Below are 17,763 nucleotides of genomic sequence, written 5' to 3'. Positions count from 1 at the left end.
TTGCTGCCGTCTCATAACTCGTCACACGGAGAAGCATGGTGAAACAACTGTCGCCGCTCCTTTCGCTACTCTCCCGTGGGTCTTCGGGATCGTGACTATCGTTCTACTTCCTGGGTGGAATCATTTCAACCAATAGACAGTTGGTCTGATTCAACTTGCCCACTGAGACGTTATCCATAATCCCGTCGTTTAAAGCGCTATGATTCCGGAGAGATGACCTGCGGGTTTCCATCGAAACAGAGCGTCATGTGAACAGCGTCTGTATCAGATTCGACGACGACATCCACTTACAAAGAGTTTACTTCGTCGACATCGCAGACATCAACGCTGTTCTACCCTACCCTAGCGCCAGCGTTCCTGAGAGAGACTCTTCCTCGGCGCTCCCCGGGTTTTCCACGACGCCCATGGGGTTCCGTGTTTCATCGCAAAACTCGGGTACACCACTTGATCGTCTCTCACACAGTTCATTGAGGATTGTCTGTGTGTGGAGTTTACACCTCAGTTCCGACTCCAAGGCGGTTTTCTCGGCTACTGCGCAGAGTGATTTACATGTCACGTGTCAAGTACTCGGACTGTCAACAACTCCGACCGGATTTAGGTCAACTTACCATGGCAAGGGGTGCCATGTATTTCTACAGATTGGTTTCCATGTCTACCTGTACGCTTGGTGATACCACTCAACCAGGCGCCTGTCGCAGTCCATCCATGCACGGATGTTGGAAACAATAGACCTCCTCTACCAACACGGCTGTCACGAGGAACCTTGTTTCATCAACCCTTCGCTATAAGAACGATAGCGCCTATAGGCGTTCAAGGGATGGAAAAGATCGCCTTCCTTCGTCCGGTTTGATCTTTTCGACTACGACACCTTCCTATCTTCCGCCTTGACTACCGGACACAGTGTCGATTTGATACTTAAAGTCCCTCGGCCGTCCCACTGACCCCTGTTGCATACCTGCCTCGTATCGTGTTGTCGTCCTCCATCGTCACCTCGATATAAGAACAGGAGTACTTATACGCCGCTTCAGGGATGAAAACGATCTCATTACTTCGTGCAATGGCCATATTGCCTCGACTTCCTACTACCCGGTTACGTCGATGCCCCGGCGGTCGATTGTGAAGCTGGTTTACTTCGTCTACTTGAGATTGGCTCGCAGGCGATCACACCTTTTTCCGAATCGTACCGACGGTACGCAATCGCAGACCCCTGTTGCTGACGACCTCCCCTGCCACCTTGTCAGTGGCTAGTGGCCCACGCCAGCCCACATTGTGACCACCTGTGATCCAGAGATCAACACCATTGGCACAGCAACAGCCTCGAGATAAATGCTTATCCAGGACGGCACTTGCTGATAGTGCATTCTCGGTCACGCCCTGTTGATCGTGTCCACTGACGACGTCACCGTAGTGTGGTGTTTGCGGACCCAGAGTTCTCGCCCCTCTCCCGGCGCCACAAACTCGACCGGCGCCCCCGAGAATCACCATCTTCGGCGTTCCAGGCGCCTCAAGCTCTCCGACGCCTCACGCTCTCCGGCGCCTCGGGCCAGACTATGTGAAACGGTCGACACCCCAACCCTAGATCTGTTTGCCTCATATCTGAATGTGGCCAGCTGTCGTCTTCCATTCCACCTGTGCCGGATACGACCGCTGTGGCAGTCGAAGCCTTCCATCGTTCCTGAGAAGGATTACGCGCGTACGCTTTTCCGACTCCGGTTCTCCCTCCCACGGTTCTTCAGAGATCCAGGCCACTCGACACCTGCCATTGACTTTGGTCTCGCCTTATTGGTCAGCCAGAAGTTGGGTTATCGACCTCCGAAACATAGCCAGAGACAACCCCTGGAACTTCCGGTGTGGTCCAACCTTCTGCTCCATCCACACGGTCTGTTGCCACACCCTCATACCCGCATGTTATCGTCTGCACGCCTGACACACATGCAGAAAGCCAAGGGTTATTCGGCTAGAGCGACCAAGGCTATTGCTTCAGCCCACCGTCCATCTACAGGGGGACTGTATGCTGATAAATGATGCTTGTTCCAGGCATTTTGTTCTGACAAACACCAGGATCCGATGACAGCATCACCGCAGATCCTGGATCAGTTCCTTCTGTACTTGTGTAGCACCCATCGGTTGAAGGGCTTACCACCCCCACATACCTGGTCGCCATCTACTCCTTTCTGGCCATCCCGGACGATCGGAGAAAGACGAAAATTCCCGACCTACGGGCCTGGCTGCGCTCGTTCAGTCTTGAAGACCTGAAGACCAAGTTCGGACCGCCTGCGTTGGATCTGAATGTGGTCTTCAATGCCCTTCGAACCACTCCCCTCGTCTTCCTTCTTCGACCTTAAGTAGAAGACGGGTGTTTCTACTGGTTTTGACTACTGCCGCTCGAGTCCATGTACAGCACGCCCTCGACGTCTCCCATGCCCGGTTCGAATGCGGTACCCAGGGCGCCGCGTTCATCCTGGACCGTACTGGGACGTCAGCGTAAAGACTCAACTCCCAGGACAGCCTGATAGATCATTCCTTGTCCCCTCCCCCCTCGTCCAGTGTGGGTGCCGAGGATGAGGATGAGCGTCATTATGCCCAGTAAGGGCACTGAAGGTTATTCTACGATCTAAAGACTGCCGCAAGTCTAGGAAACACCTTTTTCTGCCGGTCTCCCCTTCGTCGCTGTCGTTGGTCAGCCGGAATACTTTTCCCTGTGGCTCCGGGCGGTCATCCTTAAAGCGTATGAGCCGCCGGATTGGACCCTCCCCCCAAAGGCTATTACCTGAAATAAAATGAGATCAGGGCGATCGTATTTACACTGGTTCTTCACGGTATACTGTTCCATCCCGTCGTTCAGGGAAGCCTGTTCGTGGCGATCGGACACCGCCTTCACCAACCACTACTTCCGTGATGTAGCCTTGAAAGTTGTCGCCGGCGTTCACAGTTTTGGTCCCTGGTTGTAGCCCAACAGGTCATCTATCTCCGACGCCACTGATTCTCCGATACCCTGAGCGGGGCCCGTCGACCTTTCTGGTGTTTATCACCCCAGACGAGACGGCTCTCTTGCGTTCCGCATTCGCTCTTAGGTCAGTTTTAGTTTTGGGTTACCCGACTCATTCTATTGCTGTCACCTATCCGGGTTTTACTTTTTGCATCAACTCTCGTTTCCTGACGACAGGAATGGTCGTAGATGTGGACACCGGCGCCGACGCCAACGCCGCTGCTTCTCTGGTACCTGAGCGGTGCCCGTCGACCTCACCGGTGTTCCTTGCCTCCAGCCTAGAGGGCTCTCCTGCGTTTCGCATTCGCTCTTGGGATTGGTCGTAGATTTTGCCGCCGACGCCGCTGATTCTTCGATTCCCCGAGCGGGGCCCGTCGAACTCTCTGGTGTTTATCACCTCAGATTAGCTCTAGGTTCTACTGCGTTTCGCTTTCGCTCTTCGGTAAGTTATATATTTTGGCTACACGCCTCATTGTATTTCGGTTACCTATTCGGGCGTTTCGTTTTTGCATCGACTCTTGTTTCCTGAAGACAGGAATGGTCGTAGATGTTCCGGTCATCACTTGTATGCGGTGCGGATTCATCGGCCCCTGGCGAGGGTTTAATATGGTTCACATCTGCAAGTATGCCCACCGGCCAAGCCGTCTGATAAAGATGCAATACGGAGTAATGCAGGATAAGTTAAAAAATTTAGTAAAATCTAAATATTTTTTACATTTGTATACTTATCCTGCATTACGAAGTCTAAGTGCCCTCCCTTTCGCTACGCTACCTCCCCACGAAGTTTCAGATGTTATGTTTAAAGCAGTTATGTCTTTTTGTGTGACGTCATGACTTCCGGGTCACGTGCCGACTGTGAGAGGGCGCTGCCTCCTGGGCTGGTTGGGACAACTTTCTTCAGCAGCTGGATCTCACACAGTTCGTCTCTCTGTCAAACATAGCAGTAAATGCAATACGGAGTAATGCAGGATAAGTATACAAATGTAAAAAATATTTAGATTTTACTAATTTTAGATTTGACTACTGTCCAGATTAACTTGGGAATATGAAGGTACAATATGTGAGGCCTTCAAATACCCTACCTCTATTATATCATAGCAAATAATACCTGTACTTTGGCTGTAATCACACTTAAAAATCCTTAGGTTTTCAACAGGTGTCCTCTTCACTGACAGCCATCCCAACCAGTTGTACGGCAAACCATACCTTGTGCAAGAGCCTTTGCACACAGCAGGAAACATTACTTCTTTCCTGTATTTGCAAGCAACAATACATGAAATGTTTTTCTCACTCAAAAAGGTTGATTGCATGTCTTTCTTTTCGTAATTGCATCGAGTGACTTGATTATTTACAGATCACTGCCATATACAGTCAACTATGGTTATAACAAACTCAAAGGGACCACTAATTTTAGTTCATTATGACTTTAATTCGTTATAAGCATATATACAACACATATACAGCAAAGACCCGGGTATATAAAAATAAACATATTCGTCAGTTCGTTATAATCGTGTTCGTTATAAGTGAAGTTTACTGCAGCTGGAATAGTGCTGAGTGAGGCGTTAAGCAACAAGCATGCATGCATGTACACACACATATATCTATATTGCCCTGATGTGACCTGACATGACCTGACATGAGTTCCATTGCTGCCTCCAGGTCCTGTCACTCATGCTCTACACCCATGACGGGTCAGCAAATCCTGTAAAGAAAACGAAACTACCCGGGTGCAAGGACGATCCCAGCAGGAAGAAAGACCCAGTGAAAGATGACAACTCCAGTAAATGCAGTGACGACGAGAACCGCAATGAAGACGATGACCTTGACGAGGAGCTGAACTTGTCTTCCTCCTCTTCCTCCTCCTCGTCTTCCTCTGACTCAGACACATCCTGGGAGGGAAACGACAAGGAGGTGTTTGGCGTCATGGACGAAAAGACCAAGTCATTGTTTGAGGTCAGTGCCTGTGTATATCATGAAAATATTCCATATGTTCTCAGTGATGTTGACTCTATATTAGGTCGTATATTTAGAATTTAACAATTTAGGATCATGGTTCTACATGTGAGTTCCAGACTGAATCAAATGAAAGTCTCAAAGAGTTTTGTGGGGGAAAATACAGGTGAAACTTGTTATTGAATTTTTGTATTAATTGGTAACAGCAGTTGGCGGGGGATATTGAAATGGGTTCCGTCCGTCCGTGTGTGTGTGTGCATGCGTCCCGAACTCGTTTCCGGAGCATAACTCAGAAACTGTTAAATATTTCGCTACGTAACTTTGCATGTCTATCAGACTCATGCTGAACTGATGCCTTTTGCTATTTAGGAGTTTTAGAAATTTTTAATTTTTTCGTTTCCATGGCAACAAGTTGGACTTACGTTCTTTAAGGGTGGTGTTCATTTCCGGAGCGTAACTCAAAAACTATTAAATACTTTCTTACAAAACTTTGCATGTCTACCAGGCACATACTGAACTGGTGCCTTTTGCTATTTAGGAATTTTATAATTTTTTATTTTTTATGTTTCCATGGCAACAAGTTGGACTTAGGTTCTTTTGGGTAGAGTTCGTTTCCAGAGCATAACTCAAAACCCATTCAATACTTTCTAACAAAACTTTGCATGTCTATCAGACTCATGCTGAACTGGTGCTTTTTGCTATTTAGGAATTTTAGACATTTTTATTTTTTATGTTTCCATGGCAACAAGTTTGACTTAGGTTTTATAAGGGTGGTGTTCGTTTCCAGAGCGTAACTCAAAAAACGTTTCTTACTAAACTTTGCATGTCTACCAGGCACATACTGAACTGGTGCATTTTGATATTTTGCACTTTTAGAATTTTTTATTTTTTACGTTTCCATGGCAACAAGTTGGATTTAAGTTTTAATATAGGGTGGGTTCACTTATGGAGTATAACAAATAAACTGTTAAATATTTCCTTGCCAAACATTGCATGTCTGTATATAAAGCACATACTGAACTGGTGCCATTTGATATTAAGGAGTTTTAGAAATGTATATTTTAGAATTTCCATTGCAGCTATTTTGACATGGGCTAAGAAAAAAGTTGGGTCAGTTACCTGGTTTGGGACCATAATGTGTTAATATGGGCGGGGGATATAGAGGACTTCGTGGACTATACGCTTGTTTCCAATGTTTCTGTATACGCGGTGACTTCTTTCAGGCTCTGCACCATGAGTTGAAAGTGCCTTTGTCCGTGCTGCGGGTGATGTTTGATATGAATGACGGGAACCTGGAGGCGGTAATGAAAGCCATTGTAGAGAAGTATGTGCCATACCATTATTGCTTCTTCATATTCACCTCAAGGCCTCATCATCTGGCTGTTGCTGACAGTATTCTAAGATGGTATCTTCATCAGCATTTTATGCTGTTGTACATTTTGCTACTTTTCTGATTTAGGGAAGTTTGAGTTTTTCATATTAATTTGATGCAGCTAATGAATTCATCACTCCTACCCTGATAACTCTGCTATTGCTTTCTTCCGTACAATGTACGGATATCTCACAGTACTATTTGAACTTACCCTCATCTTTATGATAATGATTATTTAACATGTTACTCATGTATATGCCTTATTAGACAACAAGCTGATAAGTATTTTCTTAAAACTCAGTATGTAATGCAATATAGTTCGAAAATGTTGGTATTATTTTGTGCTTATGAAGTGTGAAGCTTGTGGTGAAGCTTATGTTTCATGTGTTACAATGATATCAAAGTTTGACCTATGTCACTGAAGTTATCAATATTGATTTTAAGAATTCTGTCATTTTAATATCATCATTTTGATGACCATTCTTTTCCTCCTTCTCTGTTACTTACCATCACATACAACTCCCCGCCCAATACTTGATATAAGCATCACAGCGTTTCCACGCCCCAGCCTTAACACAACACTGAGCATGGTGCCTGCCCAGCATAGTGACAGCACTGAAGTCCCTGGCCCACCTTCACCAGTCTTTGTGCCCGCAGCATTTCCGTATCGTTGTTCCGATCCATAACCGCTCATCCCTGCCCCTCCCTGTCTTATGAAACACTCAATTCCTTCTCACTTTTAGACCAATCATTCCAAGGACTGGAGGCAGTTTTTGTTAATTTCCATGGCCCAGTTTAAGATTGGCCAATCATTCAATATACATGTCCCTTTTGGACAAGTCATTTACCGTCCATTTGGTCAGCATCCCAACCATTTGACCAATCATACCCTGTCCATGTTGGACCAATCATTCCCTGTCCTGTGTGGACCAATCAATCCCTGTCCCAGTTTGACCAATCATTCCCTGTTCCAGTTTGACCAATCATTCCCTGTCCTGTGTGGACCAATCATTCCCTGTCCTGTGTGGACCAATCATTCCCTGTCCCAGTTTGACCAATCATTCCCTGTCCTGTGTGGACCAATCATTCCCTATCCCAGTTTGACCAATCATTCCCTGTTCCAGTTTGACCAATCATTCCCTGTCCTGTGTGGACCAATCATTCCCTGTTCCAGTTTGACCAATCATTCCCTGTCCTGTGTGGACCAGTCATTCCCTATCCCAGTTTGACCAATCATTCCCTGTTCCAGTTTGACCAATCATTCCATGTCCCAGTTTGACCAATCATTCCCTGTTCCAGTTGGACAATCATTCCCTGTCATGAGTGGACAAATCATTCAGTGTCCGGTATAGACCAATCATTCCCTGTCCCAGTGTGACCAATCATTCCCTGTTCCATTTGGATAATCATTCCCTGTCCTGTGTGGACCAATCATTCCATGTTCCAGTTTCACCAATCATTCCCTGTCCTGTGTGGACCAATCATTCAGTGTCCTGTATGGACCAGTCATTCCATGTTCCAGTTTCACCAATCATTCCATGTTCCAGTCAGACAATCATTCCCTGTCCTGTGTGGACCAATCATTCCCTGTCCTGTGTGGCCCAATCATTCCCTGTCCTGTGTGGACCAATCATTCCCTGTCCTAGTTGGACCAATACATGTTCATCCCTCTATTTGTTTGACCACCAACTTGTTTGTACATCATCTCTTGCTGCGTCTGCTTGGTCAACTGTAGACTGATGTCGCAATTACAACTGTTTCAGTTTTGAGGGGTCGGAAGAGGTAAAGGCTTTCATGGAAAAATGGTAAGCCTTAGTGTGGGGGTACTTCCTGTTACTTGTGGCATGCTGGTGGTCCAAAAATTGAAGAAACTGAACACTTTGTATTGTCTAATCAGTTTACAATGTTTCACCGGTACTTTCATCAAAATCATCTTCATTGTGTGTCCTTTTTTAGATAATCCATTTCATGTGTGGCTTATGTAACAAATGGGATATTCTCCATATTTGTGGGGGTCTCCATTATACTAAAAAGCACTGCTGAGAATGCACTTGATATAAACTACTGCAGCAACCATACCCTGCTTTGTGCTTGTTTGATTTGCATGCAAAGAACATTTTGTACATGGCTTGGCAAGATGGAGCAAGTTGTCAATCTGATAAATGTTTTTGAGAAGACATTTAACATGATGTTTTAGGTGATTCGTACTGAGGAAGAGTTGTTGTTTATCAAGTATAAGTGTCACTAATCTGCCCTTTTGTTCACCTACCCTCGTTTTCATGTGTTAGATGTAAACCAGGAGTGACACCAGATGGATGGTAGAGTTGACCCAGAACACCCACAGACAGGGCACTAGTAAACCAGCTGGTCAATTAGGATGTATGTCGTTTCAATTATGTTGGCATACCTAGAAACACTAATATGGTAAAACAGTTCATTTTGCAAGCTTCTTTGTTTCAAAATATCCTGATGTGGGCTGGGACCCAACAGTGTTCCCGTTTACCGGTAAGATAAGGGTTGGACTGGTAATTCATGTGGCTGCAAGTCCCTGTGGACTGGTAAATAACATACCTTATAAATTTTTGTTGTTGAAAAAAGCATTGACAATATTCATATAAGTACATTTTTCGAACGAAGTCAGCTTGTCTGTTACCATCAGGGTTTAACCTTGTCTATATTTGGTGCAAGGATATAACATTTCGCTTTGCTTCAAGATTAATATACAATTATAGCGACTTCTTCTCATATTATTTGAAAAGAAAAGAGAAAATTATGACTGAACTTTGTGTGAATGACATGTAGATCTAACTCAGTTTCTTTAGATATTACATCATTGCATTGAACATGATGTTGAAAGAATTAAAACCAGGTAATTTTCATACGTTTTTTTTTATTTGTTGAAAGTTGGGACTGACAAGCAGGGAGAACTTTTTAGAATTTTTAGAGTTTCAAAAGCCAGCTGGAACACTGACACAAGTTGTCCTCTCTGCTCTGTTGGGGGATTGTTTTTATCATTGGGAGTGATTTTCCTCCGTCAGCTCCACAGTGAAGAGTGATTGGCCATCTAGGAACCTGCTTAAGAACATCTTTCCCCATGTTTGGTTTATGTATTGAAGGAAGATGTCCTGGTTAAGAGCTGGAAGCAAATCCTTGCTTGTGCAGTGGTTAAGATCAGGTTTATGATTGGAATAGTTAGCTGCAGAATACAGTGTTTTGACTGAGGTTTCTGAGGTGGCAAAGTCCATGTTGGTTTACACTATAGTTAATGCTTGGTTGTTGGTCCTTGATTACTTGGGTGAGCTTATTGATCCGTGGGTTTAGGTTTTTGACAGTATATTCAGGAGCTGGTCCCTTCAGAGTTGGAGGTTTTGCTCTTCAGTCAATGCAAAGAGGGTCGCCGAGGGGTTTCTGAGTACAGTAGTTGAGGGGAGAGGTGTCAGCTCTGTAAGCCAGTGCCTGTCTCTGTGTGTTCCAGGGAAGGAAATGCGGACGTGAAGGCATCGGTGAAAGCCCTGCACCTCAGTGTAGGAGCTGAGAGAGTCATCGACACAGGCATCCACTTCCACCCAGCACTGAAAGGCACACCCAGGTAGGAATGGTAGACACTAGATGTAGGTGAGACTGCGAGAGACTAGATGGAGGTGAGACTGTGAGAGACTAGATGGAGGTGAGACTGCAAGAGACTAGATGGAGGTGAGGCTGCAAGAGACTAGATGTAGGTGAGACTGCAAGAGACTTGATTTAAGTGAGACTGCAAGAGACTAGATGGAGGTGAAACTGCGAGAGACTAGAGGTAGGTGAAACTGAGAGAGACTTGATTTAAGTGAGACTGCAAGAGACTAGATGGAGGTGAAACTGCGAGAGACTAGAGGTAGGTGAAACTGAGAGAGACTAGATGGAGGTGAGACTGCAAGAGATTTGATGTAGGTGAAACTGCAAGAGACTAGATGTAGGTGAGACTGTGAGAGACTAGATGTAGGTGAAACTGCAAGAGACTAGATGGAGGGGAGACTGCAAGAGACTAAATGTAAGTGAGACTGTGAGAGACTAGATGTAAGTGAAACTGTGAGAGACTAGATGTAGGTGGGGCTGCAAGAGACTAGATGTAGGTGGGACTGCAGGAGACTAGATGTAAGTGAGACTGTGAGAGACTAGATGTAAGTGAGACTGTGAGAGACTAGATGTAGGTGGGGCTGCAAGAGACTAGATGTAGGTGGGACTGCAAGAGACTAGATGTAAGTGAAACTGCAAGAGACAAGATGTAAGTGAGACTGCAAGAGACTAGATGTAAGTGAGACTGCAAGAGACTAGATGTAAGTGAGACTGCAAGAGACTAGATGTAAGTGAGACTGTGAGAGACTAGATGTAGGTGGGGCTGCAAGAGACTAGATGTAGGTGGGACTGCAAGAGACTAGATGTAAGTGAAACTGCAAGAGACTAGATGTAGGTGAGACTGCAAGAGACTAGATGTAAGTGAGACTGCAAGAGACTAGATGTAGGTGGGACTGCAAGAGATTTGATGTAGGTGAGACTGCAAGAGACTAGATGTAGGTGGGACTGCAAGAGACTAGATGTAGGTGAGACTGCAAGAGACTAGATGTAAGTGAGACTGCAAGAGACTAGATGTAGGTGGGACTGCAAGAGACTAGATGTAGGTGAAACTGTGAGAGACTAGATGTAAGTGAGACTGCAAGAGACTAGATGTAAGTGAGACTGTGAGAGACTAGATGTAGGTGGGGCTGCAAGAGACTAGATGTAGGTGGGACTGCAAGAGACTAGATGTAAGTGAAACTGCAAGAGACTAGATGTAGGTGAGACTGCAAGAGACTAGATGTAAGTGAGACTGCAAGAGACTAGATGTAAGTGAGACTGCAAGAGACTAGATGTAAGTGAGACTGCAAGAGACTAGATGTAAGTGAGACTGCCAGAGACTAGATGTAAGTGAGACTGCAAGAGACTAGATGTAAGTGAGACTGCAAGAGACTAGATGGAGGTGAGACTGCAAGAGACTAGATGTAAGTGAGACTGCAAGAGACTAGATGTAAGTGAGACTGCAAGAGACTAGATGTAAGTGAGACTGCAAGAGACTAGATGTAAGTGAGACTGTGAGAGACTAGATGTAGGTGGGGCTGCAAGAGACTAGATGTAAGTGGTACTGCAAGAGACTAGATGTAAGTGAAACTGCAAGAGACTAGATGTAGGTGAGACTGCAAGAGACTAGATGTAAGTGAGACTGCAAGAGACTAGATGTAGGTGGGACTGCAAGAGACTAGATGTAGGTGAGACTGCAAGAGACTAGATGTAAGTGAGACTGTGAGAGACTAGATGTAGGTGGGACTGCAAGAGACTAGATGTAAGTGAGACTGCAAGAGACTAGGTGGAGGTGAGACTGTGAGAGACTAGATGGAGGTGAGACTGTGAGAGACTAGATGTAGGTGGGACTGCAAGAGACTAGATGTAAGTGAGACTGTGAGAGACTAGATGTAGGTGGGACTGCAAGAGACTAGATGTAACTGAGACTGCAAGAGACTAGGTGGAGCTGAGACTGTGAGAGACTAGATGTAGGGTGGACTGCAAGAGATTTGATGTAGGTGAGACTGCAAGAGACTAGGTGGAGGTGAGATCTGTAGATGCTAGGTGACAGGGGTATGTTTGAGATTTCGTGAAGGTTAGCATGTTATTGGCTAGATGAAGATTGGGTGTATTTTGGCATTAAGAATTTTCTGACAAAAGATTAATTGGATCATATTCATAATCTGATCTGTTTCTTTATAGCTAACTATATCTTTGCAAGGATACATTTTCTTTGTTTGTTTGCTGTTTAACGCCGCACTCAGCAATATTCCAGCTATATGACTGTGGTCTGTAAATAATCGAGTCTGGGCCTAACAATCCAGTGATTGACATCATGGGCATCGATCCACGCAACTGGGATACGATGACATGCATCAATCAAGTCAGTGAGCCTGACCACCTGATCCCGCTAGTCACTTCTCACGACAAGTATATAAGCATGATGGGGACCTTGGAGTCATTAGGGGTGGTCGGGTAGCCTAGTGATTAAAGCGTTCGCTCATCACGCCAAAGACCCTGGTTCGATACCATGGATACATTGTGTGAAGCCCATTTCTGGTGACCCCGCCATGATATTGCTGGAATATTGCTAAAAGCAGCGTAAAACCATACTCACTCACTCACTTGGAGTCATTGCAACATATTAAGATCATCCCCTCAATGAGTTGATGCTTATTCACACATATTTGCAAAACATCATAACTATGAGGATGTAGAGCCCCCTTATAACCTGAGAGCCATAGTGATTATGAGTTTAAGCACCCTGTATGTGTGTATTTACAACAGGACGATAGACAAGGCAGTGGAAGAGTCCGGCCAGAGCAGTGAGAACTTGATACAACAGTCAGACTCCCTCCAGGGAGACATCAGTGAAAAGTCTCGCAGCAAAAGTGCAGAGCTGCTCAAGAAAGAACTTGAAAAACATGGACGTGTGGGATCACGGGAATACTTGGCCAAAGTGAACATGGCTATGGGTATATTGTATGCCCGACACTTGCTGACTGGACTGCTTGCCTATTGGCCAGAATATGGTCATGTGATCAATGCTTCACTTCTGGGATGTAAGGAGGTGCAACAGATTCCGTGTGTGCTGGATCTGTTGTACAAGACAGACAATCGCAACTGTTTCAAGAAAGTGAGTGTCATCAGTACTTACATGTCAGCAAATCCGGCTATTGTGAATGAGCCTAAGTACTTTGACTGAAAGTTTGCTCATTGCAATCCCTTGCTTGTTAAGTCTTTATATATGTATAGGGGGGGAGGAGAGTCTTCTAAATTTATCACAACTATATGGGGGTAGTAGCATGAATAAATATCACGGTTCTAGTGTGATACCTGCCAGATGTACTGCTAGTGTGACACCTGCCAGGTGTACTGCTAGTGTGATACCTACCAGGTGTACTAATAGTGTGGTACCTGCCAGGTGTACTGCTAGTGTGATACCTGCCAGGTGTACTAATAGTGTGATACCTGCCAGGTGTACTGTTAGTCTGGTACCTGCCAGATGTACTGCTAGTGTGATACCTGCCAGGTGTATTGCTAGTGTGATACCTGCCAGGTGTACTGCTAGTGTGATACCTGCCAGGTGAACTGCTAGTGTGGCACCTGCCAGGTGTACTGCTAGTGTGATACCTGCCAGATGTACTGCTAGTGTGACACCTGCCAGGTGTACTGCTAGTGTGGTACCTGCCAGGTGTACTGCTAGTGTGACACCTGCCAGGTGTACTGCTAGTGTGATACCTGCCAGGTGAACTGCTAGTGTGACACCTGCCACGTGTACTGCTAGTGTGATACCTGCCAGGTGTACTGCTAGTGTGACATCTGCCAGGTGTACTGCTAGTGTGATACCTGCCAGGTGTACTGCTAGTGTGATACCTGCCAGGTGTACTGCTAGTGTGACATCTGCCAGGTGTACTGCTAGTGTGATACCTGCCAGGTGTACTGCTAGTGTGACATCTGCCAGGTGTACTGCTAGTGTGATACCTGCCAGGTGTACTGCTAGTGTGATACCTGCCAGGTGTACTGCTAGTGTGATACCTGCCAGGTGTACTGCTAGTGTGACATCTGCCAGGTGTACTGCTAGTGTGACATCTGCCAGGTGTACTGCTAGTGTGATACATGCCAGGTGTACTGCTAGTGTGACATCTGTCAGGTGTATTGCTAGTGTGATACCTGCCAGGTGTACTGCTAGTGTGATACCTGTCATGTGTACTGCTAGTGTAACCTGACTGATGTAGTGTGACCTGACTGATTTTCAGTGTGACCTGACTGATGTACAGTGTGACCTGACTGTTGTAGTGTGACCTGAGTGATTTTCAGCATGACCTGACTGATGTACAGTGTGACCTGACTGATGTAGTATGACCTGACTGATGTACAGTGTGACCTGACTGATGTACAGTGTGACCTGACTGATGTACAGTGTGACCTGACTGTTGTAGAGTGACCAGACTGTTGTAGTATGACCTGACTGATGTACAGTGTGACCTGACTGTTGTACAGTGTGACCTGACTGATGTACAGTGTGACCTGACTGATGTACAGTGTGACCTGTCTGATGTACAGTGTGACCTAGTGCCATACTGCCATAGTGGTGACATAGTGTCGTACGTTTTAGGTGTTTTAGTACATGAATACTGCTAGTGTAACCTGACTGATGTAGTGTGACCTGACTGATTTTCAGTGTGAACTGACTGATGTGCAGTGTGACCTGACTGTTGTAGTGTGACCTGAGTGATTTTCAGCATGACCTGACTGATGTACAGTGTGACCTGACTGATGTACAGTGTGACCTGACTGATGTACAGTGTGACCTGACTGATGTAGTGTGGCCTGACTGATGTAGTGTGACCTGACTGATGTACAGTGTGGCCTGACTGTTGTAGTGTGACCTGACTGTTGTAGTGTGACCTGACTGATGTACAGTGTGACCTGACTGTTGTACAGTGTGACCTGACTGATGTACAGTGTGACTTGACTGATGTAGTGTGGCCTGACTGATGTAGTGTGACCTGACGGATGTACAGTGTGGCCTGACTGTTGTAGTGTGACCTGACTGTTGTAGTGTGACCTGACTGATGTACAGTGTGACCTGACTGTTGTACAGTGTGACCTGACTGATGTACAGTGTGGCCTGACTGTTGTAGTGTGACCTGACTGTTGTAGTGTGACCTGACTGATGTACAGTGTGGCCTGACTGATGTACAGTGTGACCTGTCTGATGTACAGTGTGACCTGACTGATGTACAGTGTGGCCTGACTGATGTACAGTGTGACCTGTCTGATGTACAGTGTGACCTGACTGATGTACAGTGTGGCCTGACTGATGTAGTATGACCTGACTGATGTACAGTGTGACCTGTCTGATGTACAGTGTGACCTGTCTGATGTACAGTGTGACCTGACTGATGTACAGTGTGACCTGACTGATGTACAGTGTGACCTGACTGATGTAGTGTGACCTGACTGTTGTAGTGTGACCTGACTGTTGTAGTGTGACCTGACTGTTGTAGTGTGACCTGACTGATGTAGTGTGACCTGACTGATGTAGTATGACCTGACTGATGTACAGTGTGACCTGACTGTTGTAGTGTGACCTGACTGATGTAGTATGACCTGACTGATGTACAGTGTGACCTGACTGTTGTACAGTGTGACCTGACTGATGTACAGTGTGGCCTGACTGATGTAGTATGACCTGACTGATGTACAGTGTGACCTGACTGTTGTACAGTGTGACCTGACTGATATACAGTGTGACCTGACTGATGTACAGTGTGACCTGTCTGATGTACAGTGTGACCTAGTGCCATACTGCCATAGTGGTGACATAGTGTCGTACATGTTTTAGGTGGTACAGAAGGTGATACAACACTGTGATAAGTCCAGCTTGGTGCCCATAGCATACACAGCATGTCAGTTCATGGAAGAGGTGACGTTGTCGGCGGTGGCGAGAGAGTCGGACCACAACTACAAACTGGAGAACAAGGAGGAGATGATCCCCCTGCCTGGAGCTTCCTTCCTCACCATCACATTCGACAGCAAGTGAGTCCGACACATGGCGTCATCATATATTTGAAATAATTCAATTTAATCCAGTTTTTGTTATGAGGGTCTTAAGAGAGGGATATATACTGGTAGGTAAAGTAATCCCTCTTTCACCTGCAGATGTGCAACCAAAGAAGACTACAGTGAGCTGACATTCAGCACCAATGAGTCATTGACCAAAGACGTTCATTCCTTCTCCGGGACATCCAAGTCCAAGTGGAGCAGCTTCCAAGTGCCAGGTTGGTTCTGTCTCCGCACCATATTCCACAGAATAATACGAGAAGGCATAATACTTTGCCTCCTCAAAGTTGTTACCAACTAATGAGCAAGACTTTTCAGTGAATACCCACAGCTAGAGCTTGGATGATACAGGCTCCAGCTCTTTAAGCTTGGATCTGGGATCTGATACGATCCCTCTCTTCGTGAAGATCAGGTGACCTTATTGATCAGCCAATCAGCATTGATGCTGGCATGACTGAGCTCATATCTAATTTATTTATCTTGAAAACGAATATAATTTGGAAGTTCTGAACGCAAATTGATACATTTTGTCGTTTCTGAGCACCATTGCATCTATACTCAAAGGGTGTACTATCAAGGTTATATGTGTGTTCTATGTTAATTTTCTTTGGCTAAGATTGAAATTTCCAAATAAAAGTGGTAAAGAAATATACCTGACATGTGATTGGCTCAAGAACACACACTTCCTTCATTTTGATTGGGTGGTCAAAATTTGCTCAGTGTTCTCCAGACACAACCTGCCAGGGAGGTGTCATCACATCTTCACACATAGAGCTTTCATATCAAAATTAAAAGTCTGATTTTAAGAACATTCATGCAGGTTACGAAACTTGTCCTGTGTCTGGAAGTAGAATAGAAATAGCTGCATTTTCGTCCTGTCTGTGCAGATATTTGTCTAGACCTGCTCATCGGCCGATATTCGGCCCCTAGTGTACAGCACGTGGTAACTGATGCAAGAGTGAGTAGACAATCCTTGAACAACTTCTCAGAATGCTAACAAGAAGCTGTTATGAGACTGTGTGTATGCTACAGGTGACACAGTGTACTACAAGTTCACCTGCAGTAGTGACGATGGTCCTCCGGAACTGTGGGGGTACAAGTTCACCATCACCGCAGGGACCAGGGACAGCTTCGAGACGGGACACACCATCCTGGAGTCTGTTCTCTCTTCCGATGTCGCCTTGTGAGTTGTCTGCCCCTGATGCATCCAACATACACATATTTTGCTGCATATTGACTTAACAGATAATAATAATAGTAATGATAATTCATTTCTATAGCACCTAGTCTCAGCTGCTCAAAAGATTCTTCTGAATATTGTGTTCCTTGAAATAAAGGTTGAGAATCAAGTATTTCTAAGTTTACTGATACAGACAATTTGACCTTACTGACATGATTGTCAACAGTTCTTTATGATAAATATCACTGATATATGTGTTGAAAAAAGTGACTCTTCTTGTTAACACAGCTTCCATGTATCTTATTGCAGTATCTATTTTGAGACATTAACCTCACTTTGAGAAGTCAGTAGATGAACATTGTATGACCCTCCAGATGTCACAAGTACTGGGTCCTGTCTTTGTCATTAGAAGCAGAGGAAGCAGAAACAGTAGTCAAATAATTATCTATTGCCGTGGAACAATTTCAAAACATGCCATTAGATCACCTTTTGAACAAAAAGAAATGTGTTTAAGAAAAATTTAAGAAAAATTTAAATGGCTATTTTTCACAGAAGTATACTACTCAAAAGAAGTTAAGGAACACTCAATTCTTAACAAAAACAAATGTGTTTAAGAAAATAAGA

At 45.1% G+C, this 17,763-nt stretch overlaps 1 protein-coding gene across 3 annotated transcripts in view; it reads left to right on the top strand.

The window, feature by feature from the left end:
- Window positions 1-17,763, top strand: part of LOC124120465 (zinc finger ZZ-type and EF-hand domain-containing protein 1-like) — a 112,373-nt gene that overhangs the window by 89,891 nt on the left and 4,719 nt on the right. For 2 of the 3 annotated variants that reach the window (XM_048392376.1, XM_046483290.2), the window contains exons 65-72: window positions 4,652-4,945; window positions 6,169-6,269; window positions 8,081-8,122; window positions 9,793-9,906; window positions 12,678-13,026; window positions 15,742-15,935; window positions 16,059-16,177; window positions 16,992-17,142. In XM_048392376.1, the coding sequence (XP_048248333.1) occupies window positions 4,652-4,945; window positions 6,169-6,269; window positions 8,081-8,122; window positions 9,793-9,906; window positions 12,678-13,026; window positions 15,742-15,935; window positions 16,059-16,177; window positions 16,992-17,142 (1,364 nt within the window). The remainder of the gene's footprint in view (window positions 1-4,651; window positions 4,946-6,168; window positions 6,270-8,080; window positions 8,123-9,792; window positions 9,907-12,677; window positions 13,027-15,741; window positions 15,936-16,058; window positions 16,178-16,991; window positions 17,143-17,763) is intronic. The other variant, XM_048392377.1, reaches the window with a different exon arrangement.

This window comes from Haliotis rufescens, unplaced genomic scaffold (genome assembly GCF_023055435.1).
Source record: "Haliotis rufescens isolate VD_foot unplaced genomic scaffold, xgHalRufe1.0.p SCAF_11, whole genome shotgun sequence".
NCBI lineage: Eukaryota > Metazoa > Mollusca > Gastropoda > Lepetellida > Haliotidae > Haliotis > Haliotis rufescens.
This window is presented reverse-complemented; position numbering and strand designations above follow the sequence as displayed.